General features: G+C 37.3%; 1 protein-coding gene across 6 annotated transcripts in view; it reads left to right on the forward strand.

Annotated features, from left to right (window-relative positions):
* ARHGEF12 (Rho guanine nucleotide exchange factor 12) overlaps positions 1–7677 on the forward strand; it is a 217435-nt gene extending 209758 nt beyond the window's left edge. For 4 of the 6 annotated variants that reach the window (XM_045838908.1, XM_045838881.1, XM_045838897.1 and 1 more), the window contains 4 exons: positions 906–1376; positions 2222–2538; positions 3120–3189; positions 3727–7677. In XM_045838908.1, coding sequence (XP_045694864.1) covers positions 906–1376; positions 2222–2538; positions 3120–3189; positions 3727–3746 — 878 coding nt within the window. In that variant the 3' untranslated portion in view covers positions 3747–7677. Of the gene's footprint in view, positions 1–521; positions 842–905; positions 1377–2221; positions 2539–3119; positions 3190–3726 lie in introns of those variants that run through there. The other 2 variants (XM_045838887.1, XM_045838925.1) reach the window with 2 other exon arrangements.
* The last annotated feature ends 19225 nt before the right edge of the window (positions 7678–26902 follow it).

The raw sequence follows: 26902 nt of genomic DNA on the forward strand, positions 1-26902 counted from the left end.
GAGTAAGATCATTTTTTTAAAAACTAATAATATTTCCTTATCTTTTGAAATTATACACACTGCCAATCATCAGAATTAAGTTTTTTTCACAAAGAAGTCTATTTTCTTCTTCACTATTTAAGGAAATTCTTTAGGTCATTCTAAATGATAAAATAAATGTTCTGTGTGGCTAATAAAATTAGAAAAAATAATGGCTGTGTATATGGTGTCTATGTCTGTAAAAATAGAACCTTCATGTCTAGCTTAACACAGTGTTTCAACATCCTTTTAAGAAGTACCACGTGAAGCCCTGGCTGGTGTAGCTCAGTGGATTGAGCGTGGGCTGCGAACCAAAGTGTCACAGGTTCGATTCTCAGCCAGGGTCCATTCCTGGGTTGCAGGCCATAACCCCCAGCAACCGCACATTGATGTTTCCCTCTCTCTCTCTCTCTCTCTCTCTCTCTCTCTCTCTCTCTCTCTCTCTCTCTCTCCCCCTCCCTTCCCTCTCTAAAAATAAATAAATAAAATCTTAAAAAAAAAAGAATACAGTGTACACTTCAACATCATTTATAAAAAAAAAAAAAGAAGTACCATGTGGCTATTATTCCAATTATATGGAAGAAAAAATAGAAGAAGACATGGTTTTGTTTATTTAGTAGTTCAAAATAGGAGTACCTCCCTATTACAAATATTTAGATCTTTTTAAGTCTAGTTTAATATTGAATCATCTGTAAATGGTGCTTGATTTTATTTTTCAAACAAAACAAAAAAATGATCGTATGAAATTAATATTTTGACTGTATGTTTTACTAAAAAGGTGCTTGCTTTTAGATATGATTGATAATTCCACTAACTAATTTCATTTTGGCACTCTGAGGTTATAGTTGTGAATGTGCATTTCCCCCCCTCCTTCCTAAATCTTTTAGTGGGTTTGTTGAAGCAGTTGCTGGTACAGAAGCTGAGTTTGACTGAGAAGAGCACTCAGGAAGATTGGCCACATTTCTCAACATACAGGACAGCCTCCTTGGGGGTACAGAGAGACAGTGAAACCCAGAACTTTGAAATTATTAAGGCCTGTCATCCTGGTGAAAGACAGATGCCCTTTAGAACTGGAACTGGTGACATTTCAGCTTGTTACAGTCCCCAGGCTTCAACAGAGTCTTATGTTCCACGGGATTCAGTGTTACTGGCATTCCAAGATAGCCAGGCAAGTAACATTTTAGTAATGGACCACATGATTATGACCCCAGAGATTCCTCCTGCAGAGCCAGAAGGAGGTCTTGATGAGAGTGGAGAGCACTTTTTTGATGCCCATGAACTACATAGTGATGATAATCCATTAGAAGGTGATGGAGCCATTAAAATAGAAAAAAAGGATGCCAACTTACACATCTCAGGCAAGTTCTTTCACATTGAAACTTTGGTTTTGATTGCTGTTAACTGTCCTGTGTGCTAAAGTGCATGTTGTTTGGGTTTGCAGGCATCGTGTGTGTGTGTGTGTGTGTGTGTGTGTGTGTGTGTGTGTGATGTGTTATTTATTCTTTATTGCACTAAATAATTTTTGAATCTACTTTAGATGCTGGGAGATGTAGCATTGAATAAACATAAAAATCAACTATTCTTTTAAAGGTTAAGTGCCACTAGGGGAAAGATTAATGATAAGTAAACAAATAAGTAGATGTCAGATATGAAAGTATTCACAGGAAAAATAAGTCTCACTAAGGGACAGCAGAGAGTAATGGGAGCAGACAAGGTGATTGAGGAAGAGGACCCCTGCTGAGGTAGCATTTGAGCAGAGACCCAGGGGAAGAAACTACATGATTATCTGGAAGCAGAATGTTACAGCAGAGAATATGCACAGGCTATGTGGCAAGAGCAAGTTCTTTGTGGTTAAGCAATATAGGGCAAGGGAGACAAAAACAGTAGAAGATGAGGCAAGAAAGGTATTTGGCAGGGGAAATGGCAGTAAGATCATATATGGACTTAGTTGTCAGCTCTTAACTTTTAAAATGCTAACTAATATGAAATTATTCAGAAAGTACCACAAAAGGTTGCTAAGTTTAACTTGAACCTGAAGTGAAAATTCTGATGTACTTAAAATTAAACTTGGGAATTTTGGAATTAATGGCTCTCACCCCTCTTTAACAGCTTTTAAAGTTGTCAGCATATCACTGCACTTCTATTTTCTGATGTTTTGATAGCATTACTAAATCTCACAAAACTGTTCTGTCTATACCAATAGGAAACTATTTGATCCTTGATGGCTACGAAACAGTACAGGAGAGCTCCACAGATGAGGAAGTCACCTCCTCCCTTCCTCCACAACCCAAGAAAGGCCTCCCCTTTGTGGACTCTACTCACCAGCCACAACATTCTCTCCAGAATGCTCTTTCTGATGGTGCAGTTTCACCATTCACCCCAGAATTCGTGGTCCAGCAGTGCTGGGGATCTGTGGAGCATTCCTGTTATGAGATCCAGAGTCCCTCCGCTTGTGCAGATTCAGAAAGACAGATCATGGAGTATATTCATAAGATAGAGGCTGACCTTGAACACTTAAAGGTATCTCAGACTTCAACATCCTTAGGACTTGTTTGGTAATTGGTCTATATTTTAAAGTTTGCCATCAGTAGACAGCTTCTAGAGCCCAAAAGTTTTTTTCATTACATCATTCAGTTGGAGGCTTTAGGGACAGTGTTAAATCTGTTCCTAGCCTTTAGCTAAAGGCTGGCCTCCATGAGTTTTTCTTTAACTTCAAATGATGTTTCCCCTTCTTCATATAATTACATGTAGTTTCATCCTGGGGCTGATGAGAGGAGTTAAACTAAAGTCCATTGTGTGCAGGTCTCACATACTAAATGTGGGACCGTTTTCAGGGTGACTCCTAGGGGTGGGAGAATCACTTTTACTGTTTACTCTCGCCTCTACTTTCTTTTCATTTTGGTAAGTTTTAAGTTATTTATTCATTTAAAGCAGAAATAGGTAAAAATAAAATTTACATTCTTCATCCACTAACAAAATTTTAATTATGTTTATGTTGAAATTTAGAAGCATACCTGCAATATAAAAAAACCTTTTTTTCCTATTTTCAAAAGATGTTCTTAGGATATTCAAATGAAAAACCTATTGGTTTTATTTTACAGAGGGTGGAGGAAAGTTATACCATTCTTTGGCAAAGGCTGGCTGGATCAGCCCTCACAGACAACCACTCAGGTATGTGAAAGTGTAGATTCCAGACTCTAGAATCATTCTCCCTGAATAAATGCAGTAGATAAAATTATTTCCTATTTTGTAAAGCAAAAGCTTTATGAGATTCCCTTTTTATCTTTAAAAAATTGTTTGCACACATCAGTAATCAAGCAGAAATTGTTATCTGCTAAGTCAGCTCTTTGTTTTCTAAGAGGAACTGCAGTGGTCAGCTCCCATGCCGCCCCTTTTCTCTGTCTTCACTTTTGCAAAGCAGAAGGCAGAGTGGTGGTAAGCCTGATAATCCTAAATCCCCTATGAGACTTGGCAGTTCTGCTATAACTCCCTAAAGGTGGAAGCTTTATCCCTCCTCACATCTTGGTGTACTTTTATGTCTCTATGACTGCAAGTGGATCTGTGTTCAGTGCAGCAATTTGTATTCATTTGCTCTTGAATGAGGCTGTTCTGTTCTGATCCAAAAACAAAGATATAAATAACCATTCCCACAGATTTCATAGGCATTCTGTAAGTGTTGATGTGACCTTCTTAATTTGATACCTACAGATCTTTATTCTTCCAGATAAAAGTTAGAGCTGCGTGTCCTGGAGGTTGTTGGATTTTGAGCATCAGCCTTATATCAGCACATCCTGGCTCCAGTGTGGATGAAGAGAGAGTATGTGATAGGATCTGCCTGTGAAGCCCTTGGGAATAGTCATGTCCCAGGGGTCCCAGAACAGCACTAGGTATAGGTATTCACAGTCTGGCAGCTGCATAACTGTGTCAGTGAATATTCCTTTCTCACTCTGCTCTCCTCTATCAGAAATTCATTTTGATTCAGAACAAAAACCAAATGTATAGAGCTTTGGGTTTAGGATATGAAATTTTATTTAGACTTAAGAAAATAAGAAAATCTGATGTATTTATTTGACTTCCATATTTGAAAGCACATTTTAATTTTTATTTTGCCATGTTTTAAGTGAGTAGTGAGATTTGTGGCCCTTTGTATATAGTACACCGAAGGATCAGTTGCTTCTGAAGCAAAGAGTTCAGGATGGGATATTAGGAAGTCAGGTAAAGAGGGAAAGAAAAGAAAGAAGTGAGAAGGGGAAGAAGGAGCATCTAGCCTTCTAAACTGTATCTCATGCCCTCTGTTGTCCAGTATGCTGCTTCTTAATGGTTCCCTCAAGGCACTATACACCTATGGCTCCGCTGTGCAAAAGACTTGAGCTGTGTGCTACCTAGGTGGGCTTCCTCCCATCTGAGGCAAACACCTCTTTTCTAGTTGGGATCAATTTCCAGTTAATAGGAATCCTCAATGTACTAAATACCAGGCACTTGAAAATGGGTGTTTTCTTCTATTTTCTTTTCTGTTGAGGGTTGGGATTTGGGAGGGAGAGGAAACAAATTTTATTTTCTTAATTATAAATTTGTTTTTCTTAATTGTTTCATTGTTATAATTATGCATCAGACTTCAGCACTTGTGTAAAATTATTCCTGCAAATTGAACAGGAAATTAAAAAAAAGGAGATACTTCAGATGGTGGCAGGCGTGGGAGTTGCTGAGGAGGGTTTGGAGACTTTGGGAAGGTTATGTAACTGAATCTCTACTGAGTTGAACAATGGCTGTCATTAGCCACAGGCACTGCTGAGTAAATGGTCAGTAAAATGTTAGCGTCTGGAGGTTTGACTCTAATTTTTACACTGATTGTGCCAAAGGGCTCTTTGAGTTAAAAGGAGTGAGTGCCAAGAGAGGAGAGGAGTGGAAAGATGTGGTGCAGAAGGCAGAGCCACCCAAACCAGCTTCAGAAGCACTTCCTCTAACTTTACTGCTAGAACTTTTTCCAACTGGTGCCTGAATGACCTTAAAAAATTGCAGACCAGTACAGACACTGGATACTGCAAGCAAGGTGTTGGCAACTGCCTGTTCTAGAATGACTAGTATATTTGAAGCATCCTACAGAGCATAAAGGTTTCAGAATTGTAACTGAAGAACTCCTTCACTTGTTGGTTTTATGTGATTTTTGTTATGCATCAGGTATTATACATGTTTTGGATTGTTTTTGCCAACTAAAACTAAATCATTTGTCAAATCTTAAAATTCTGTTAATATGCAGTGAATTAATCCATTGCTCTTAACTTTCAGTATAGCCCTCTGAACTTTGTGAGTAGTCAGGATGTAATTCTATTATTCCTTGCAGTCCAAATATATATATATATATACACTCATCGCAAGTGTTAAGGATTCCCAATTACTCTTATAAACATCACTACAGCTTATAACACGCTCATCTATGTCCAGATTCTTATTTCTATCTTTTCAGAAGTGGTCTGTTTTTAAGAAAACTGACCAACTTGGAATGTTGGACACTTGTTTATGAATTATAATTACACTTTCGGTTGTAGACCCAAATATAAATTAAATCAGAATGAGATTAAAAATTTTAGAAGCAGAAGCTAATATGTAAGTGGACTTGAACTTTCTGATCTCTTAAGAGAAGGCAGTAGAAACTGATGGTCACATTGTGCTGCTGAAAATAATGCAGTTGCTCCAAAAGGATTTCACCTGTAGCCACTTGACACAAATACCATCAGTGGGCAATTAATCAGGAGAAAGGTAAATAGAAATAGAACTTTCACCTCACCTTCAGACACTACAGTAGGGAAATTATGTAATTTTCTAGCACTCACTTAAGAGGTTTTGTAGGTCAACAGTGTTTTGATTCCTTTTCTAGCTCAGCAGATACCTTGTCCTTAGCAATTATTTGCAGTTCTTTTCCTGCAGTTTAACTTATTCTTGGAACAATAACAGGGATAACTAGAAAATACTTTGACCATAGCTTTAGTACTTCTAAATAAATTTATATCTAGATTTTCAAATGAAGCCCCAAAATGAAGTATAATTATGAAAAGATCCCACAATTTCAAGTGTTCTTTATATCTTACTAGCTGAACTTCTTCCCTCCTCCTTACTAGCCTGGCCTCCCACACCTTCCATTTTTCCATTTTATTTTGGCTGTTATAATCACATCTGTTTTACTTTGATATTAATATTGCCTATCAGGATGATGGAATTCATCCTATCCTTGAGTGGAAATGGTTACCATTAAAGTCGTTTTCAAAGTTACAGGACCAGATGTTGGAATCTACTTCCACTCAGAAGAGCCCAAAGGTAGTGAACAAAGCAGCATTCCCAGAGCAGGAGAGCTAGGATTTAGCTATTGAAGTGGGCCTAACGGCTCCTTTGCTACTAAGTGGCAAATTACATGAAGTGAGAACAGAATACAGAGTTAATCATGGCAAATCAGGCAGTGCTCAAAGTGCTCTAATTTAAGATATTGATTACTGCCCTTGAAGCTACATGTTTTACATACCTTAATATCAGCTAACTTGGACTGCTTGAGTTACCTTGGCTTTTCAAACCTAAACTATAACTATTTATTATACTACATGGAAGGTATATTTCATAAGCTTTGTGGCTTTTTTATGAAATATGCCTCCCATGCAGTATAACAAATAGTTACAGTTTAGATAAAAAGGAAGAAAAAAGTTTTGTTTGATTTTAGAGAGGGGAGATAATGTGATAGTAGAAGGGAAAAGTCTGTTTTTATTATTTTTAGAAGCTAAAGAAAATAATACGCTTTCTAGGTTATCTTTTATTTGTATGCTTTTTTTTCTTTTTGATATTGGTAAATTTGGTGTGTTACATGGAGCATCTATATTTCGAACTGGAAACTATTTTCTCTGAAGTTGGTATTATCTAGTACTATTATTGGACTAGAGCTTTGGTCAATATTTTCTTGCCTGTATGTCATAGAAGGCATCATTGAGAACTGAGTAGAGGATCTCAAAGTAGACAATCAGCAGGACCTTCTAGTTATCTCTCTGCTGGGTTTTTCCTGCTAGTGTTACAATTTTTGTTTTCTAAAAACAAAAATCATGTTTTCTCCTGATTTTTCTACCCCTTTTCAAAGTGGTCTGCAAAATTGTTTGACTTTCCTCAAGAAAAGAGTTCCTTTGATTCATTTCTTATGCCTTCCCATTGGTTCTGCTGATGTTGATAATAAATTGGTAGGAAAAAAATGTACCTCCTAGAAGGAAGCTCTGTCTGCCATTTCCAGGGGCCAACACTTAAGCATATGTACTACAAAAATAACTATAATATGCACACCATTGGTTATTTTTAATAAGCCTCTTCCTACTAAAACCTTTTATTTTCCTTGTTCACCACACAATCGTGTACTCTTTAACAAAAACTACTTTTTAAAAATCTGGAACGACCTTCCAAAAAAACCTGTATTAATAATCATGTATTTTTTATTGATCACATTTTGAAATACCTAAAAGACTTTATTGTTCTAATTATCGAGATACACCTTTGTAAAATAGCTCTTTTAAGAATTAGCTGATAAGGCTATATGTTTCTGGAACAAAATACTGGCCATCTAAAAACTTTCTCTTTTCTGGGATCTGGGGGAAAAAATAGAGTTCAAATATTAAATATGCTTAAAGGAACCAAGTATGTGACTTTTTATTTGTATTCTGGTTGATTTGTCTTATATAAATTATATGAGAAAAGTTTAGGTGCCAAGGAGGCCTTATTAATTTTACTGACAGTGACTATTAAACATCTTCCTGCTTATTTGAGCATCTTCACTAGTGAGACTACAGTTGATCTCCCTAGTTTATAAACTTTCATGAGGACACTAGCAGCTGGGATTACCTCACCATCTGGAACAGCTTTGTTGTTTCTTAGTTTTATTGAGATACAATTCACTTACCACACAATTCGCTCATTTAAAGTGTACTATTTAATAACTTTTGGTATATTATATTATTGTTTTAAATTGTGATAAAATATGTATAACATAAAATTTGTCCTTTTATTTTTAAGTGTACAGTTCAGTGAGATTAATAGGACAGTTTTTATGGCTCACTTGAAGATAACTTGTTTAATGCTCCCCTCAATGAAAATATGATGTCTTTATTACCATTCTTATCCCCAATACTGGACTTCCTAAAGTACTAACATTTCTATGCTGTTAATGGATTTCATTTCAACTCAGATGACTCACTCAATTTGGGGGTTTTCGTGTGTTGGTTTTGACATAGAGGTATAATTCGACTTATTCTGGGGATGATCTTTTAGCTTTCAGTCATTCAGGAGCACATTTGGCTGATAGATCTAATAAACATAACAAAAAATGCTTAGTATTTTGTGTCATCTTTTAGTTTAAACTTTTTAAAAATTAAGTGATAGTCAGATGTCCTTTGCAGAATTAACATGTTTGTACTCTTAGCTCTCTCTGTTTATACACATAACTGGTAGAACAAGTAAATTCCCATATCATTGCTACTTGCTCCTAGATGACCATGTTGTACTATGAATGGAGCAAGTAAAAGTCTGTCTTTGCACGTGAGCAATTACTTTCACTTTTTGCTCTTCTCCTTCAAGCCAAATGACTAGTTCAGCAAAGGTTAATATGGATAGAAAAATAAGTGCATATGTCCTGATGAAGTTGCTTTTCAATGTGATGTCTCTCTACTATGATTAATGTCATAAAATGTTATAGCTATAGGTGTTTCCACTTTTTATGTAGTATCAAATATAATTCTTGTTACTAATTGGATCAAATTATTCCTTTATTTTAGCTGTCGGGGAATGTTTGTTTTGCCACATGTTTTTACTAGTGAGAAATTATTATTCCCTGAATATCCCCTGAGACCTTGGTTTGAAATTGTTTAAGGTAGGTAGAGGTCTCTATTATAGTCTTTTTTCCTGCTTTGATTAGGGTGTTTTAGGACCTACTGATAATTTAAGGCTTCCTGTATAGCATTTTATTTCAGGGGATTCCTTTCTTTGTATATGTGGCCACAGGGTTGGGGCTCTCTGAACACATTCTGATTAATAACAATAATTAGGTTACATCTTAGTAATCCTGCCTTCATATGGGTTATATCTTATATTTATTAGAAATTAAAATGAGAAAATTTATATAAACATTGATTCATTTAGACTTCCAGCCAAGGTGAAGGCATAGGTAGATACACTTTGCCTCCTCACACAACCAAAAGAACAACAACAACAAATACAAGAACACAAAATAACCAGAACTACCAGAAAATCAAACTGTATGGAAGTCCAACAACCAAGGAATTGAAGATGAAACACATATTCAGATTGCAGCACAATGCAACAAAGTGGGTTACCCCACCCTGGCAAGTACCTAAGGCTCTGCACCTTACTACACGACAGGTGTACTGGGACAAATATGGCCCAAATGAAAGAATAGATCAAAACTCCAAAAATAGAACTCAGTGATGAAGAGATAGCCAACTTATCAGATTGCAGAGTTCAAAACATTCTGTATCTGGTAATCAGGATGCTCACAGAAATGGTTGAGTCTGGTCACCAATAGAGGAGAAAGTGAAGGCTATGGAAAGTGAAGTAAAAAAAAAAATGTACAGGGAACCAACGTTGGAAGGGAAGGAAACCAAGACTCCAATCAGTGGTTTGGAGCAGAAGGAAGATATAAACATTCAACCAGGACAAAATGAATAAACAAGAATTCAAAAATCTGAGCGGCTTAAGAACCTCTGGGACTACTTTAAACGTTCCAACATCTTAATCATAGGGGTGCCAGAAGGAGAAGAAGAAGAGCAAGAAATTGAAAACTTACTTGAACAAATAATGAAGGAGAACTTCCCCAATCTGGCCAAGGAAATAGACTTCCAGGAAGTCCAGGAAGCTCAGAGAGTCCCAAAGAAATGGGACCCAAAGAAGCACACACCAAGGCACATCATAATTACATTACCCCTGAGTAAAGATAAGGAAAAAATCTTAAAAGCAGCAAGAGAAAAGGAGACAAAGGAGTTCTCATAAAACTGTCCGCTGATTTCTCAAAAGAAACCTTGTAGCAAGAAGGGGCTGGAAAAAAGTATTCCAAGTCATTAAAGGCAAGGACCTACATCCAAGATTACTCTATCCAGCAAAGTTACCATTTAGAATGAATGGGCAGATAAAGTGCTTCCCAGAAAAGGTCAAGTTAAAGGAGCTCATCATCACCAAGCCCTTATTATATGAAATGTTAAAAGGACTTATCTAAGAAGAGGATCAAAACTTATGAACAGTAAAATGACAAGAAACTCACAACTATCAACTGACACAGTCTCCGGCTCTCAATATCCGTGGCGTCATGGATGAGACATGAGACATTTACACAGACTACCAAGTCCTATGGAGGAAAAGGGATGGCATGGCTGCCCTTTCAAGGGGAGGGTGCCTCAGAGCAGCCTGGACACTCTCTCAAGAGGAGAGCATCCCAATCCTTTCCTTCACCGGTTTTTTATTGAAATCAGTTTGCATAGGAATACAGGTACAGCTTATTAATCATTGTCAGGCAGTAAGGCTCAAACAATAGATAGCATACAAAGGACTATTAGGGCTCTTTCTGAGTCAGGGTCTATCACCTAAAAGACTACAAAACTTAAGGGAACAAACTCATTTCCTGCCCGGGCCTTTATCATTTTAATTAAGAGCATTCTTAGCAAAGCAAATTTCACAGGAGTTTGTGTATTCTTTCTCAAGCCTGATTACCCAGGGAACCTGCCCTTTCCAGCACACGGCTACAATGCCCTCTGTCATTGTTTCCGGATTGACATTGTTTCAGGATTAAGTTAGTCAGAGGAAGCAAGATAGCCAAGAAATTAGGAGACTTGTCTCAGACAGGATGAGGACTCAGGCTTTGTCAAAGCTGAGGTGCGAGGGTCCATCACCCCCTTTTGCTGTAGCCCCCCAAGTCCTTCCCTGGGGCTTCCACGTGATCATGCCTGTCTTAGGTCATTCCCCCCTTGGGGAATCTTACCTGTCATTGGCTAACCGATCAAGCATTGGAGGCCAGTTATGGAAAAAGGAGCAGAAGTGGTACTCCTGCCAGGGAGATAAACTTTGTCTCCTTGGTGGCTTATGGTCTGAAGGTCACTCACTCAGCCTTAGCCATGGTGGGGTTACAGCTTCTGAAACCAGGCAGGGCAGTTCCCAACAATCAATGACCAAACCTAAAAAAAAAACAAACTAAGCAAACAACAAGAACAGGAACAGAATCCCAGAAATGGAGAACCCATGGAGGTTTATTAGCAGGGAGGTTGAGGGAGGAGAATGGAGGGAAAAAATACAGGGAAAAAGTTGTAAATGGTAGGTACAGAGTAGACAGGGAGGTTAAGAATAATACAGGAAGTGGAGAAGCCAGGGAATGTACATGTATTACCTATGGACATAAACTATGGGGAGGTAATGCTGGTGGGGGGGTGCAGGGTAGAGAGGAATAAAGGGGAGAAAAAGGGACCACTGTAATAGCATAATCAAAATATACTTAAACATTAATTCATTTAAAAATAATGGTAAACTCATTACATGTTTTATGAAGAACTATGTTTTCCAAAGTCACAATATTTATTGAGAGCAACGGGGCGGGGTGGGGATTGGGACAACTGTAACTGAACAACAGTAAAAAATATTGTTGAAAAGAGTGTTTTATAGTTTATCTCTTTAATGTCTGACATAATAGAAAAAAACTGGGCTTTCATATGTACTTCTGCATGCAATCTGGTATGATAATGTTGTATTGGTTGAATTATATGAAGATAATCCAGCCTCACACAGGCACATATTTTAAAAGGGGACAAGTATTTCAATAGCCTTTTCAGATCATTGTGGATATTCTTCTTTGACACTACCCTGAAACTTGACAAGTGGTAGGTTCTTAAAAGAGTAGAATCTGAAGCCATATCAAGGAAATTTTTATACTTTGTTACACTAAAATCCATCAGTCCACTTCATACTTTAAATATGTGAAGAAAGGAATCCTTTACTATGCATGATTTCATAATAACCTGTATTGCCATTTGGAAATTTTTAGTTTACTGAATCATGCAGGTCTTCCAAATGTTGACACATTTTATAATAATAAAAAATCACATTTGTTAATACCAACAACACAGTTCATCAGAAAAGTCTAGTGGTGGAAACAAATTTCTAAAACTAAGTTTTGCTTGAAAGCTCAGATTTTGTCATTGGCAATAAATACAGTTGTTTTCCTTCAAATGACAGACTCACTTTTTTCCTTTTTGAGAGAACATCTGCTATATACTTAAGTCTGAATAGCCTTTGTTTACCAGTCATCCTTTAAAGTCATTTGGGGGCGGGGGGGAAGGCTGGTTTAGCTCTCAGCTCTAACCATTGCACAATTACTTTTCCTTTAGACACATCTTAGGTATGTGGCAGAGGAACTTTAGGCATACTTTTAGTCACAAAATATTTAAAAAGTGTAATCAAGGATTGAAATTTAATAAAATTACTGTTAATTTTTACTGCTTCATCAAGGGCATTCCAAGGTGAAACTGGTAGTGTTTATATTGCAAGTGACCAGCAGTGAAGACTGTTAGTGAAATTTGGTGTCACTGTCTTGATTCAGGCTAAGCTCCCAACAACTTTATCCTCCATTGCTTTTGCACCCTCAGTGTAAATGTTAACATGGTGAAAGGCAAATAGTGCCTTTAGTTTTATGAAAATAGTTTTCACTCCTGGATCCTTCCCTCAAGCGTCTTTAAGATCCACAGAGGTTTGCAGAGCACATTTTAAAAACTGATGTAGTGAAAAGAGTCTGAACTTAGACTAAGTAAGTTCCACTTCTCCCACTTGCTGTGTGACCTTGAGAAGGTTACCCTAGGTTTTCATTTTCTTATCTATAAATTGGCGTAAAATAATACTTAATCCACCAGAGTTGGCTGCCTGCCCCTTGTACTGTACCTCCTCCTGCACTGTACTGCCACCTGTCAACCTTTCCAGGAACATTCCTAGGATGAAAATTCAACCAGGGCAAGGACTTCTCTCTGTATGTCAGCCTCCCTTCTATCTCAGGAGTGCATTTTTGTTTTCCACTGAAGACTGCATTTCCCTGGTTTGGAGCTGTTAACACCAAAGCTGTCTTGCTGGAGTGGAGCAGAGGCATCTCACCAGAGAGGTGCCAAGCAACACTGAACTGCAGCACCAGGGCTGCTTTGCTCAAGGGCTGCCTTACCCTAGGACTGCCTAGTGCCCCAGGCTGCCTCACAGCCATGTTGTTCAACAGCTGAGCTGCATTATAGTTGAGCAGTTTGCACTGAATAAATCGCCTGCCCCCTTCACCACATTACAAAATGGGGATTCCTTTTGGCATTTAATTGATGCCAATGACCATTGAGTTACATTGCAAGGTAGTGGTGGGATCTGAACTGACAGCTAGATTTTCCTCCCAGTGCCATCTTAAACCAATGCTTTGGTGTCTGCATGAGCCTCTTGAGCTCAGTTAATCTCCGTATCAGCATCGGGTGGGTTGGATGAGTCCTCTCAGATCCAGGGTCTCCCAGGCTTTTGGTTAGTCTTAGAGACGTTACTCAGTTTAGGTAGGGTACCCTCATTTGTCACTTTGGTTCATATGTTTGAACCAAAAAGACCCCTCCATGTAATTTGGGTATGGCTTCACTTCGTTGCACTTGGTACCTCATGAGGGTATTCTCCAGTTAGGTTAGGTACCTGGGAGGGTTTCTGAACGTTGGGATTCGGCGTTGTCCATAAGGTTTGTGGGGACTTATGCTAAGGGGCACTGAGGGGTGGGGATGCCACTCATAAGGAAAACTGCAAAATGGGTAGGTAATTCATGCTCTAAAATTCTCATATTAATCAGCCCCCTCCTGGTGGCAGCAGTGTACATTGTGGTTGATTACATGTACAACAAAGGTTACAGTATAGACAATTGTAATTGGCTAGATCTCGGGTCGGAAAAAAAGTGGGACAATCTTAACCTTTGTTGGTCCAGATGGGGCTCCTTTGGAACCACAGAGCTTGTCAATTTTCATCCTCAATTAGGACAAAGGAAATGCTGTACTTCCCAGAAAGAATGAGAAGCTTAAGGGGTACTTTGAAAGCACTAAAAGAAAGTGAACTGAGTGTTATGCATTTTTTAAATGACTTCTGAGGCAGCTTTTTCCACCCCATCTTCTCTATTGGGAGTTTGGGGGGCATGGGGAGGTGAGCAGCAGCTATTTGTGCTAAGTACCACCCTTCTTTCTCTAGGAATATCTTTCCCCTTTTAAATTCAAACCTTCTGAGGCTGCTCTCTGCTTTCTGAGCTTTCTGACTTTATTGTGCACACTTGCTTTTTATGTTCTTTTGTTTGTGTTTGTTGACAAATCAACTTTAAGGGGCACTTTTAAAAGAGGATCTCAGACCTCAGAGACAATAGAATGCATTCACTGATTTAAAAACAGCTTTAATTCTCACAGTATGCAAAAACTTTGGCTATCTAAGCAAAACTGTGACTTAATCCATCTACCAGAAAACAATTTAGATCCAGTTTTCTTTTCAGTTTTGTTTTATTGTGCTGCCTGTGTGTTTATGTCAATGTATATATGTTATAAATATGGTATACTTATGATGCTGAACAGTATTGTAATTGCAAAATGAGGTTATAAAGGAACTCTGTTTAATTGGCTTAAAACAAATGAGTTCTCATACAAATTGGAGAAATAGCAAACTATCCCAATTGCTTTTAAGTCCATGTGATCTAGGATTAATCTTCAGTAAATAAAAGCAAGCCTAAGGATATTGATTGCTGTTGCTCTGCTAACTTTAGGACTGGCAGACAACATGAGAAGCAGGTTATTAATAAATTTGGAGAGCTTAGGGTGTTACTTTGCAAGGCAGGCTAGAAGAGCACAAAATGCCTCAGATTAAGATCCAGACACTAGTGATGAAACCTGATTGAGACACTATGGAGAATAAGATAGGTGCGCTTGGCAAAAGAAGATACAAGGAATGAAAATTTATTTTTGTTAAAGGAAAAGAGAATAGTAAAAATTATTCTGTAGAGTAAAATGATTTACTCTATTTCCCAGAGTAAAATAATAGTGTTAGAATAAGAAAGGGGAAAGACAGAACAAAAGTGGAAGGGTTTCTGCAAGTTGCAGGTTTGTTGAAGTTGTAAAAATTTCATGGAGAAGGGATCTTGAGAGAAGAAATCTCTTGCATGGTCAAACTAACCAAGATCAGAAGGTAATTTCAAAAATACAGTATTATAGATAAAATCCTTTTAACAGTTTCTCTTGTTAAAAGGGCAAAATTTTCCTGTACTAATGGTGTGCTTTTGGTAAGAAATTGTAAAGGAAAACTAAGGATTTTGTGTTTGTTAGACTATTTCCTATGCTCTGTATCAGACCTTTGATTGAGTAAACCAAACTTTCTAATATTGAAAGAGCTATATTTTTGTTTCTAACCATTTAAATTTCTATAATTGCTTGTCAAGTTTTTGTCACCATGATAAAATAGGAAATATTTTAAAAGGGGGGAATAAACTAGTTAGGCTTACTTGAGATTTGGAAAGTGGATTTCAATTTAATTTCCCCACCTTCAAAGATAAAGGTATACTAGTGATAATTTGTATTTGCATTGGGTACAGGTGTTCCCATGTCAAAGGAATTACAGCTATAGCAGTCACTAAAATACCTCTAGAAAGGAATGTTCCAGCTTGAAAAATTCTCACATATCCCCATAGCAATCAGGGAAACCACTTTAAAAGACAGATTCTACACCAGATACGCATAATTTGGCCAAAATTACAGCATTTCCATTGTACTTATCCACATGCCTCTGATTTTATAGAGCAAATCAACAGGTAGTGAAAATTAAATAGGTAAAATTTGTTGGCTTTTTAAATTTGCCTTATTCTAAAACTCTTCCCCTGGTATTGCTTAACTTAAGATCTACTTCCTTTAGTAAACATCATATGTCCCATTTTTTAAATTGTTACTGGAAGGCCTATGAAGCTAGATCAGGAAATATGCAAAGCTACCTTATTAAGCAGAGCTTCTGACTTTGTGAAGAATTTAGAAAAGTTCTGGAAATTAATTCAAAGCTTGTAGAGCAATCATTTGACAGCACACTCCTAGGAAATGAAGACAGTGACAGCATGGCCTACAATCTAGAGATGGTCCATTGAAAAGAATATCTCCCCAAGGACTCACTCCAGACTCATTGGAAGGGACTGGGTATTGTTAATAAATCCCTGCTTTGCAAACCTAAAGGTATTTGATTTATGGATTTATGTTTTGCACTTCAAAAACTGCACTTCATTTGCCTGGCTGGACAGAATACCTCAAATTGAAGTTCACAGCATACAGCCACTTGGGCAAATAAACAGATGACATTTGTAGCAGAAAGCCTTTTCCAATATCTGAGACCAAATCAGTAAAGTTAACTCATTTATAATCATTATGTTTATTTCATAGTTGTCATATTCCTGGGTATAATAATGTTCTTAATTCTCTTGTTTACCAACAAGCTGGAAAACTTTCCTAGATATTCCATATTATTCACCTTCACCTATATAGCATTTCCTACTTTTTACTGTTTTACCATTTTAAAATGGGACAGATTGGCATAAAAGTATTATAAAACAATACTCTCAAACCTTAACCTCCACAGGGAACATGCTTGAATACTGTATCTCCATCCAGTGCCTTCCTCTGCCTCTGGAAAAACTGATGATGTCATAGTTATTCCTGTTAGCAGTTTTGCAAGTGTCTCTAACTTCACAAAATCCCCCTGTGAAACCACTGTGGCAGGAAAAGAGCCTGATTCAGCATGCTCCTACCTCTGTACCATTGAAGTTAACATTCCAGTGATTTCACATACTACCTAAGAAAAAAATAATTAGTTACTAAGGAAAAATAGTAGCTTTAGTTTTCTTTTTACAATGAGCTGTTTTGGACATATACATATTTTCCCTTCTGACCAATCAGTGAAGCAAACAAAATCTGTATGTTCTGGTAGAAGGAAGTGCTGCTAGTTTATGGAAAGTACATTATTTTAAATGTGGGTAATTTCTTTTTATCCTGCTGGGGTTTTAAACCCCTATATTCATTGTTGATCACTATTCAAGTGGAAAGGTACTATATTTCAATTGAGGTGACTTAGGGTAACATAGTAAGATAAACTTAATGTTTTAAAAAACATATATAGTCTATGAATATTTTAGAATGTGTATTTTCTTTTCCAAAATACATTAAGCCATATCTTTTCACTTCACTTTTGGGGCTAATTGCATTAAATAAAATTCAATATTTTGGAAGTTACTTCCCTTTTGTGAATTTCTTATTTTTCACCTCATGCAAATGTTTAAAAATTGAAATGAATTTCAACTGATGTCAGAGAGAACAGCCCCAACATTTTAAATATACACTAGTATGGATAATATTTCATGTAATTTTTAATGAACCCAATTTGTGTTATTGTAGTTAAAGTGTATCACATGATGGATTGAGGTGTTCTTTGAGTCAGAAAGAAAAAAAAATTTTCTCAGATATTCACCAAGTGGAATGCGTCATACCCATAAAACTTTAGTAGTTGCTACAAAGGATACAGAAAAAATTAGATGTAATCCTATGCACTAAGAAATTTTAATTTGATAAGAAAAATGAAACTGTTAACTGACAGGGAACAGTCTTTCTTCATTGACAGCTGGCCTTAACTTCTCAATCATTTATCCAGAAAATGTTTCAAACACAGATATGGATTTCTGGTAAATAGGCTTATTGTACAATATTAGCAATATTCTAGAACAAAGATAATAAATTCACTGCAATAAGACTAATATCAGATAGAGAAGAATAGGTAAAATGACAGATTGAATTGTTTCCTTTCTACTTGTGGAAGCATGATAATGTAAGGGGAGAAATACTTAAATATCCTTCTAAAGTAACGTTTTGGTGAAACAGTTAACTTGGAGACCAATGCTTAGATATTCAGGGATTTGGGGGTTTTACCCCTTATAAATTTAAGCTGTTTGTTTAATTGGTGTAATTTGCTACACATTACTACTATGTTTATAAAAACTTTGTTCTATCAACTGTTACAATTTTAAAAATGGCTAGTTACACAATAAACAGGTTACTATGTTTCTTTGTAAATCCAAGTATGATTCTGATATTTCTGTTGATGTAAATTATTTCTCTTTAATACTGTTTCATATGTGTAGCAAAAAATCCAATTATGTAATTATTTTAATTTTATTTATTACAGTTTGCATTCTGCATCTTCTTTTTATTATTTTCAGATGTACAGCACAGCAGATAGTCATTCACATATGCTACAAAGTGTTCTCTCCAATAATTCCAGTGACAGCCTTGGATAATACTTATTACAATATTGTTAAAATATACTTTCTATGCATTTTCTTACATCTTCATTCCTGTTTTGTAACTATCAATTTTTACTTCTTTTTTTTTAGGTTTTATTTATTTTTAGAGAGGGAAGGGAGGGAGAGAGAGAGAGAAACATCAATGTGCGGTTGCTGGGGGTCATGGCCTGCAACCCAGGCATGTACCCTGACTGGGAATCGAACCTGCGACCCTTTGGTTCACAGCCTGCACTCAATCCACTGAGCTACACCAGCCAGGGCTTAATTTTTACTTCTTAATCCAAGCACTTCTTTTTAACCCTGTTCCCCAACATCTATTCCCTGTGGACTCCTTCAGTTTTCTGTATCTATGTCTATTTCTATTTTGTTTATTGATTTATTTTATTATTTAGGTCCATATATAAGTGATACGAGATGTTATTTGTCTTTCTCTGTCTGGCTTATTTCACTTGACAAAATACTGTGGTCCATGTGGGCTGTCCAAGTGGTAATTCCATTCTTTTTCATGGCCCAGTGATATTCCATTGCATATATGTACCACAATATTTTTTTTAATCTGAAGCACATGTTAAATTACCTCCATTTAACACATAACATAAACTGAGGTTTAAATAGGTGAGCTAAGTTTTTTTTTAGACTATATTTATTTATTTTTAGAGAGGGATGGGAGGGAAATAGAGAGAAACATCAACGTGCGGTTGCTGAGGGTTATGGCCAGCAACCCAGGCATGTACCCTGGCTGGGAATCGAACCTGTGACACTTTGGTTCACAGCCCGTGCTCAATCCACTGAGCTACGCCAGCCAGGTGTACCACGATATTTTTATCCACTTGTCTGTTGATGGCCACTTGCGCTTATTCCATATCTAGTATGAACATGGAGGTGCATATATTCTTTCAAACTAGTGTTTTGGGTTAGTATCTATGAATATAGTATCTGTGAATATAGTATCAAATTAGTATCTGTGAATATATACCCAGAAGTGGAATTGTTGAGTCATACGGCAGTTCTATTTTTCATTTTTGAGAAACCTTCACACATTTTCCCTAGTGATTGTACAAAGCTGCATTCCCTTCAACTGTTCATGAGGGTTTCTTTTTATTCACATTCTGGCCAACAGCTGTTTGTTAATTTATTGATGATAGCTTTTCTGAGAGGTGTGAAGAGGTATCTCATTGTGGTTTTTTTTTTAACTTTGTTTTTATTATTTATCCTATTACAGATATCCTCACTGATTCCCTATTCCCCTTTCCCCACCTCCACCCAGCCCTTGCCTTCATCTTCTCTCAGGCCATCACCACATTGTTGTCTGTGTCTATGGGTTATGCACATACGTTATTTGGCTAATCTCTTCACCTTCTTTTATCCAGTCCCATCTGCTCATCTCTCCTCACTGTTAGTCTGTTCCATGTATCCATGCATCTGTTTGTTTTGTTCACCATTTTATTTAGTTTATTAAATTTTCCATATAAGTGAGATCATGTGTTGTTTGCCTTTCACTGACTGACATACTTTCAACTTGCATTTCTCTGATAAGATGTTGAGCATCTTTTTTTTTTTTTTTCTGGTTACAAGGAGTAAATTCAACAATGATTTGATTTATATTCTTATTTTTATGTAAATTAATTTATTTCTTTTATAAAGTATATTCTGTTGATTATGCTTTTATAGTTGTCTCAATTTCTCTTTTTTTAATTTTACTATTCAATTTTCCCCCCATCACTCCCACCCGACACCAGCCTCCCTCCCCAGATTCCACACACCCCGTCCTTTGGTTTTCTCCATGGGTCCTTTATAGTTATTCCTGAAATCCCTTTCCCCCTTTACCCCCATTATCCCCTCCTGTCTCCCCTCTGGTTATGGTCTGGTTGTTCTTAGTTTCAATGTTTCTGGTTATATTTTGCTTGCTTGTTTGTTTTGTTGATTAGGTTCCACTTAAAGGTGAGATCATAAGGTATTTATCTTTCACCACCTGGCTTATTTCACTTAGCATAATGCTCTCCAGTTCCATCCATGCTGTCCCAAACTGTAGGAGCTCCTTTCTTCCTGCTGCGTAGTATTCCATTGTGTAAACGTACCAGAGATTTTGATTCATTCATTTACTGATGGGCACTTAGGTTGCCTCCAGCACTTGGCTGTTGTAAATTGTGCTGCTATGAACACTGGGGTGCATAGGTTCTTACGGATTGGTGTTTCAGGGTTCTTAGGATATAATCCCAGCAATGGAATTGCCAGGTCAAAAGGCAGTTCCATTTTAGTTTTCTAAGCAAATGCCATACTGTTTTACTTGGGTTCCCTTTAACCAACATTCTCTCCAACACTTGTTGTTTGTTGATTTGTTTATGATGGCCATTCTGACTGGTGTGAAGTGATATCTCATTGTGGTTTTAATTTACATCTCACTGATGGCTAGTGATGCTGAGCATCTATTCATATGTCTCTGGGCCCTTTGTATGTCCTCCTTGAAGAAGTGTTTATTCACATCTTTTGGCCATTTTTTTTATTTGGGTTGTTTGTCTTCCTGGAGTGGAGTCATGTGAGTTCTTTATATATAATTTTGGATTTTAAAACCTTGACTGAGATATCACTGGCAAATATGTATTCCTATAGAGTTGATTCTCTTTTCATTTTAATGCTTTTTTTTTTTAGCTGTACAGTAGCTTTGTATTTTGATGAATTCCCATTTGTTTTTTCTTTCCTTTATGTCCTTGCTCTAGGGGACATATCAGTGAAGATACTGCTGCATGGAATATCTGAGATTTTCCTGCCTGTGTTCTCCTGAAGGACTTTTATGGTATCATAGTGTATATTTAAGTCTTTTATCCACCTTGAATTTATTTTTCTATATGGTGTAAGTTGGTGATCGAGTTTCATATTTTTTTCATGTAGCTATCCAGCTCTCCCAACACCATTTGTTGAAGAGGCTATTTTTTACTCCATTTTATGCTTCTTCCCCCTTTGTCAAATATTAATTAATTGTGCATAGAGGCTTGGGTTTATTTCTGGGCTCTCTGTTCTGTTCCATTGCTCTGTGTGTCTGTACTTATGCCAGTACCAAGCTGTTTTAATCACAACAGCAGTTTGAATACAGTTTGATGTCAGGTATTGTGGTCCTTCCTATTTTGTTCTTCTTTCTCAGAATTGCTGCAGCTATCTAGGGTCATTTATGGTTCCATATAAATTTCTGAAATGTTTGTTCTTTATCTGTGAAATCTGCTATTGGTAGTTTAATAGGTGTTGCATTGAATCTATAAATTGCTCTGGGTAGTATGGACATTTTGACGTTGTTAATTCTTCAAACCCATGAACATGGCACATGCTTTCATTTGTTTATGTCTTCCTTAATTTATTTCTACAGTGTTGTGTAGTTTTCTGAGTACAGGTCTTTTACCTCCTTGGTTAGGTTTAATCCTAGGTATTTTATTTTTCTTGTTGCTGTATCAAATGGGATTTTTTTCCTGATGTCTGTTTCTGATATTTCATTGTTGGTGTACAAAAATGCCTTTGATTTCTGAATATTGACTTTGTATCCCGCTGTTTTGCCCAATTCATTTATTAGATCGAGTAGTTTTTTGATGGAGACTATAGGATTTTCTAGGTACACTATCATGTCATCTGCAGAAATGACAGTTTTACTTCCTCCTTTCCACTTTGGATGCCTTTTATTTGTTTTTCTTGTCTGATTGTTGTGGCTAGGATTTCCAATACTATGTTGAATAGGGATGGTGAAAGTGGGAATTCTTTTCTTATTCCTGGTCTTAGTGGGAAAGGTCTTAAGTTTTTGCCCATTGAGTATGATGTTGGATGTAGGTCTCTCATATATGGCCTTTATTTTGTTAAGGAATGCTCCCTCTATGCCCACTTTGCTAAGTGTTTTTTATCATAAATGGGTGCTGTACATTATCAAATGCCTTTTATTGCATCTATTGATATGATTATGTGATTTTTGTCTTTCATTTTATGTGATGTATGTCATTTATTGATTTATAAATATTGTACCATCCTTGAAACTCTAGGGTGAATCCCACTTGATCATCATGTATCATCTTTTTAATGTATTGCTGGATGCAGTTTGCCAATGTTTTGTTGAGGATTTTAGAGTCTATGTTCATCAGTGATATTGGCCTGAAGTTTTCATCCTTTGTCATGTCTTTATCTACTTTTTGGATTAGGATGATACTGGCTCCATAAAAAGGGTTTGAGAATCTTCCATCATCTTGAGTTTTTTGGAATAATCTGTGAAGCATGGGGGTTACCTCTCCCTTAAATTCTTTGTAAAACTCTCCTGTGACACTGTCTGGTCCAGGGCTTTTGTGTGTCAGAAGCTTTTTGTTTACTGCTTTACGTCATCAGCTGTTACTGGTCTGTTCAGGCTTTCTTCTTCTTCTTCACTGAGTTTTGGAAGATAATGTATTTCTAGAAATTTGTCTATTTCACCTAGGTTTTCAAATTTCTTGGCATATAGCTCTTCAGAGTAACTTCTTACAATCCTTTGTATTTCTGTGGTATCAATTGTAACCTCTCCTCTTTCATTTCTGATTGTGTGTATTTGGGTCCTCTCTCTTTTTTCTTGATGAGTCTTGATGAGGATCGTCAATTTTGTTTATCTTTTCAAAGAACTGGCTCCTGGATTTATTGATCCTTAGAATTGTGCTTTAGTCTCTTATGTCATTTAATTCTGCTCTGATATTGGTTATTTCCTTCCTTGTACTGGCCCTGGGCAGTGTGTGTTGTTCCTCAAGTTCTTATAGGTGTAGCATTAGATTGTTTATTTGAAATATTTCTATCTTTTTTTGGTAGGCCTGTATCACTATGAACTTCCCTCTCAGGACTGCCTTCACTGTGTCCCGTAAGTCCTGCATTGTTGTGAGTTCATCTTCATTTGTTTGCAGAAACTTTTTGATTTCTTCAATAATATCATTCTTGACCCATTCATTGTTTAATAGTATTCTATTCAATCTGCATGAGTTTGAGTGTTTTGGGTTTTTTTTTTCCTTGAGTTTGGTTTCTAGTTTCAGTCCTTTGTAGTCTAAGAAAATGCTTTCTATAATTTCAATTATCTTGACTTTGTTGAGGCTTGTTTTGTGCCCTATGATGTGGTTTATCTTTGAAAATATTTTATGTACATTTTAAAAGAATGTGAATTTTGCTTCTTTGGGATGAAAGGCTCTCTCTACATATATCGGTTAAGTCCACTTGATCTAGGGTATTGTTCAACTCAACAATATTTCTGCTGATATTTTGTTTGGATGATCTATCTATTTTTGACAGTGGGATGTTGAAATCACCTACTATAATAGCCATTTTTCCATACCTGTGTTCCTGTCCTTCTCTCTCACGGTTTTTCTTCCTTTTCTTAAAGCAGTGCCTTTAGCACCTCTTGCAGAGCTGGTTAGGTGGAGATGTATTCTTTTAGAATTCTTTTGTCTGAGAAACTCCTTATTTGGCCTTCCATTTTAATTGAAAGTCTTGCTGGATAAACTACTCTTGGTTGCAGGCCTTTGGTTTTCATTAGTTAGAATATTTTTTGCCATTTTCTTCTAGCTTGGAGCATTTCTATTGAGAAGTCAGCTGGTAGTCTTATCAGGGCTTCCTTGTATGTTATTTCCTGTTTCTCCCTTGCTCCCTTTAAGATTCTTTCTTGGTCTTGGAAGTTCATCATTTTAATTATGATATATCTTGAAGTGGGCCTCTTTGGGTTTCTCTTGATTGGGACTCTCTTTGTTTCCTGGATTTTTGTGACTTTCTCACATCAAATTGGGGAAGTTTTCCATCATTGCTTTTTCAAACAGGTTTTCTATACCTTGCTGTTCCTCTTCACCTTCTGATATCCCTATTATACGAATATTATGACGTTTCATGTTGTCCTGCATTTCCCTTAACTCCCCTTCATTCTTTCTGAGACTCTTTTCCTTTTCTTGCTGTTTCTGGGTGTTTTTTTCAACCTTGTCCTCTAGCTTGCTGATCTGATCCACTGCTTCACCAGCCTGTTTCTGATTCCCTTTACCCTGTTTTCAGAACAGAAATTGTATTCTTCATTTTCTCTTGGCCCTTGTTGGTAGTTTCTATTTCCTTTTTCATGCTGATATAGTTTGCAGTGAGTTCATTGCAATTTCCCTGTAGTTGCTGGCAATCCTCTGTGAGCTCATTGAGCTGCCTGATAACCATTGCTTTGAACTCCATATCTGACGACTTGTCTCTGCTTCATTTAGCATTCTTTCTGAGGCTTCCTTCTTTCCTTTCATTTGGGGATTGATTCTTTGTCTCTCCATTGTTTGTGAGACTCTTTTTGCTAGCCTCTGCTTCTTAAATTGATCTGTTCTGACTCCCTGGGTTTGTTGTGTGAACTTCTATGCTAGAATACCTGTGATATTCAGTGGTGCAGTCTCCTTGATCTCCTGAGATTGCTGGTCTTGGGCTGTCATTTATGTTGGCTCCCTGTATGTCTTTGGGTTTTGATTGTTGTCGGGTCTTTCTTTGGTGGTTCCTTCCCTCCAGCTGGTTAACTGAGGGTTGCTCCATCCATCACATCTTGTATTATGTTTTGCAGGTGTGGACATGTGTTGAAGATGATTCTTCTGTTTGTATGTGGTTTTGAGGCTTCTCTCTTGCTCTGGTTCAGTTGTTTGTTCTGGCTAATTTCTCTACCATTTAGTTTTATTTGCAGATTGGTCCTGGGTTGAGGTCCTGGTGTGGCTTCTACTCCCTCCTTCATCTTCTGATGCGTGGGTCCCCGGCCAGCAGTGACCACAGAACGCTGCGGCAGGCTCGCCAAAAAACACGCGAGAAAAAACATGCACAGAGACAAACTAGTTTCTGTGGGGAAGTAGGGACGAAATGGCCACGCCCCCTAGTGGGGAGTGCCCCGATTTACAGTCCATACCTGCTTTTATTGGGCTCATTCTGCATAATAATTCAGGTAAAGTACAGTACTCATTAGGGGGAAGTAAGGAACCATAGAGAACAAGGAACTCTGCCAGTCTATTTTGAGTCGGGGTAAAAGAGCTGTAAGACTTCAAACTAACTTCCTCCTTGGACCCTTCTCATTCAACTGAGAGCATTCTAAACAAAGAAGGTTTCACAGTAATTTACATATTCTTTCTTAGGCCTGATCACCCGGGGAATCTGCCCTTTTCAGCACAGAGCTGCACCACCCTGTCATTGTTTCAGGCTTAAGTGGAGCAAGGGAACTAAGGCAACCAAGAGATAAGGAGATTTTTCTCCCAGACAATGAGAACTCAGGCTATGTCAAAGCCGAGGAGTGAGGGTCCATCACCCCCTTTTGCTGCAGCCCCCCAAGTCCTTCTTTTGGGGGGGCCTCCCACGTGATCATGCCTGTCTTAGGTCGTTCCCCCCTTGGGGAATCTTACCCGTTTTTGGCTAACTGACCAAGCTTTTGGGGGTTCAGTTATGAATAAAGCAGCAGAAGCAGCATTCCTGCCAGGGAGATAAGCTTTTGTCTCCTTGCTGGCTTACAGTTCCAAGGGCGTTCCCTTAGCCTTAGCCTAGGCGGGGGTTTCAGCTTCTGATACCAGTCAGGGCCGTTCCCAACAATCTTCTACAATTTTTATCTGTTGGTGGTTCCTTTTCGGTGGGTTTCCTCTTCTAGCAGGTATACTTGTGTTCATAGCTCCCACCTACTCTTTTTTGTGATCAGTTTGAGGAGGAAGGCAAAATGGTTTAAGACAGCGGGAGTGTATTCTATGGTATTTGAAGTACCAACCCACAGAGAAAAGATAGGAGATCCTTTGGATATATCTATACCATGTTATTTCTATACCATGTTATCTATACCATGGTTATATGTTAACCATGATATTTCACCCAACTAACCACTTCTTAGAAAGGGTGGAAAAATGGTAAGATTCTTGTTAGGGAATCTTGTGGGGAAGGATTGTGAGCTGGATCTAGAAAGAAGTGAGCTTGTGGGAGGTCAGATTATGAGGTAAAGTGAGAGTAAAGGATAGAATATATATATAGTGTGTGAGAGGACAGAGTTAACCACCATGGTAATCACGTTCAGGAAACAGTGAAGTGAGCTAAGATCTGGGAGGTGTGCTGTGTAGTATTTACAATCGTATGGAACAGCAATTATTTACAATAGTAATAGAACAACAATTGTAGGACAGAATCTATGTGATCTGAATAACAAGAATAGGAAGTAAAAGACCTAGAGTAGTGTGCTATTGGAACACAAGTGAAATGAAAGTGGAAAATTAAAAATACACCATGAAAGAGAGAACAAGGGAAACCAGTGAAACCATGCAATTTAACAAACCAAGCAAAGATGACTAAACAGAAAGAAGAGAAACACAAAAGTACTAATAAAAGATGTATGAATAATGAAATAATAATAATATAAATATACAATAACTTGCAAGTTCTCTGGAGTAGCAAAGTGAAATTTGTCTCACTGTCTTAGTTGTTGGGATGACCCCTCTTTGGGTCTAATTCTGGTCTTTTCACAGCTCCAGGTTTTATTGTCTCACTTGTAATTTTTAAAAAAATGGA

Source organism: Phyllostomus hastatus, unplaced genomic scaffold (assembly GCF_019186645.2).
Source record: "Phyllostomus hastatus isolate PE091 unplaced genomic scaffold, TTU_PhHast_1.1 phas_contig_113, whole genome shotgun sequence".
In the NCBI taxonomy this organism is placed as follows: domain Eukaryota; kingdom Metazoa; phylum Chordata; class Mammalia; order Chiroptera; family Phyllostomidae; genus Phyllostomus; species Phyllostomus hastatus.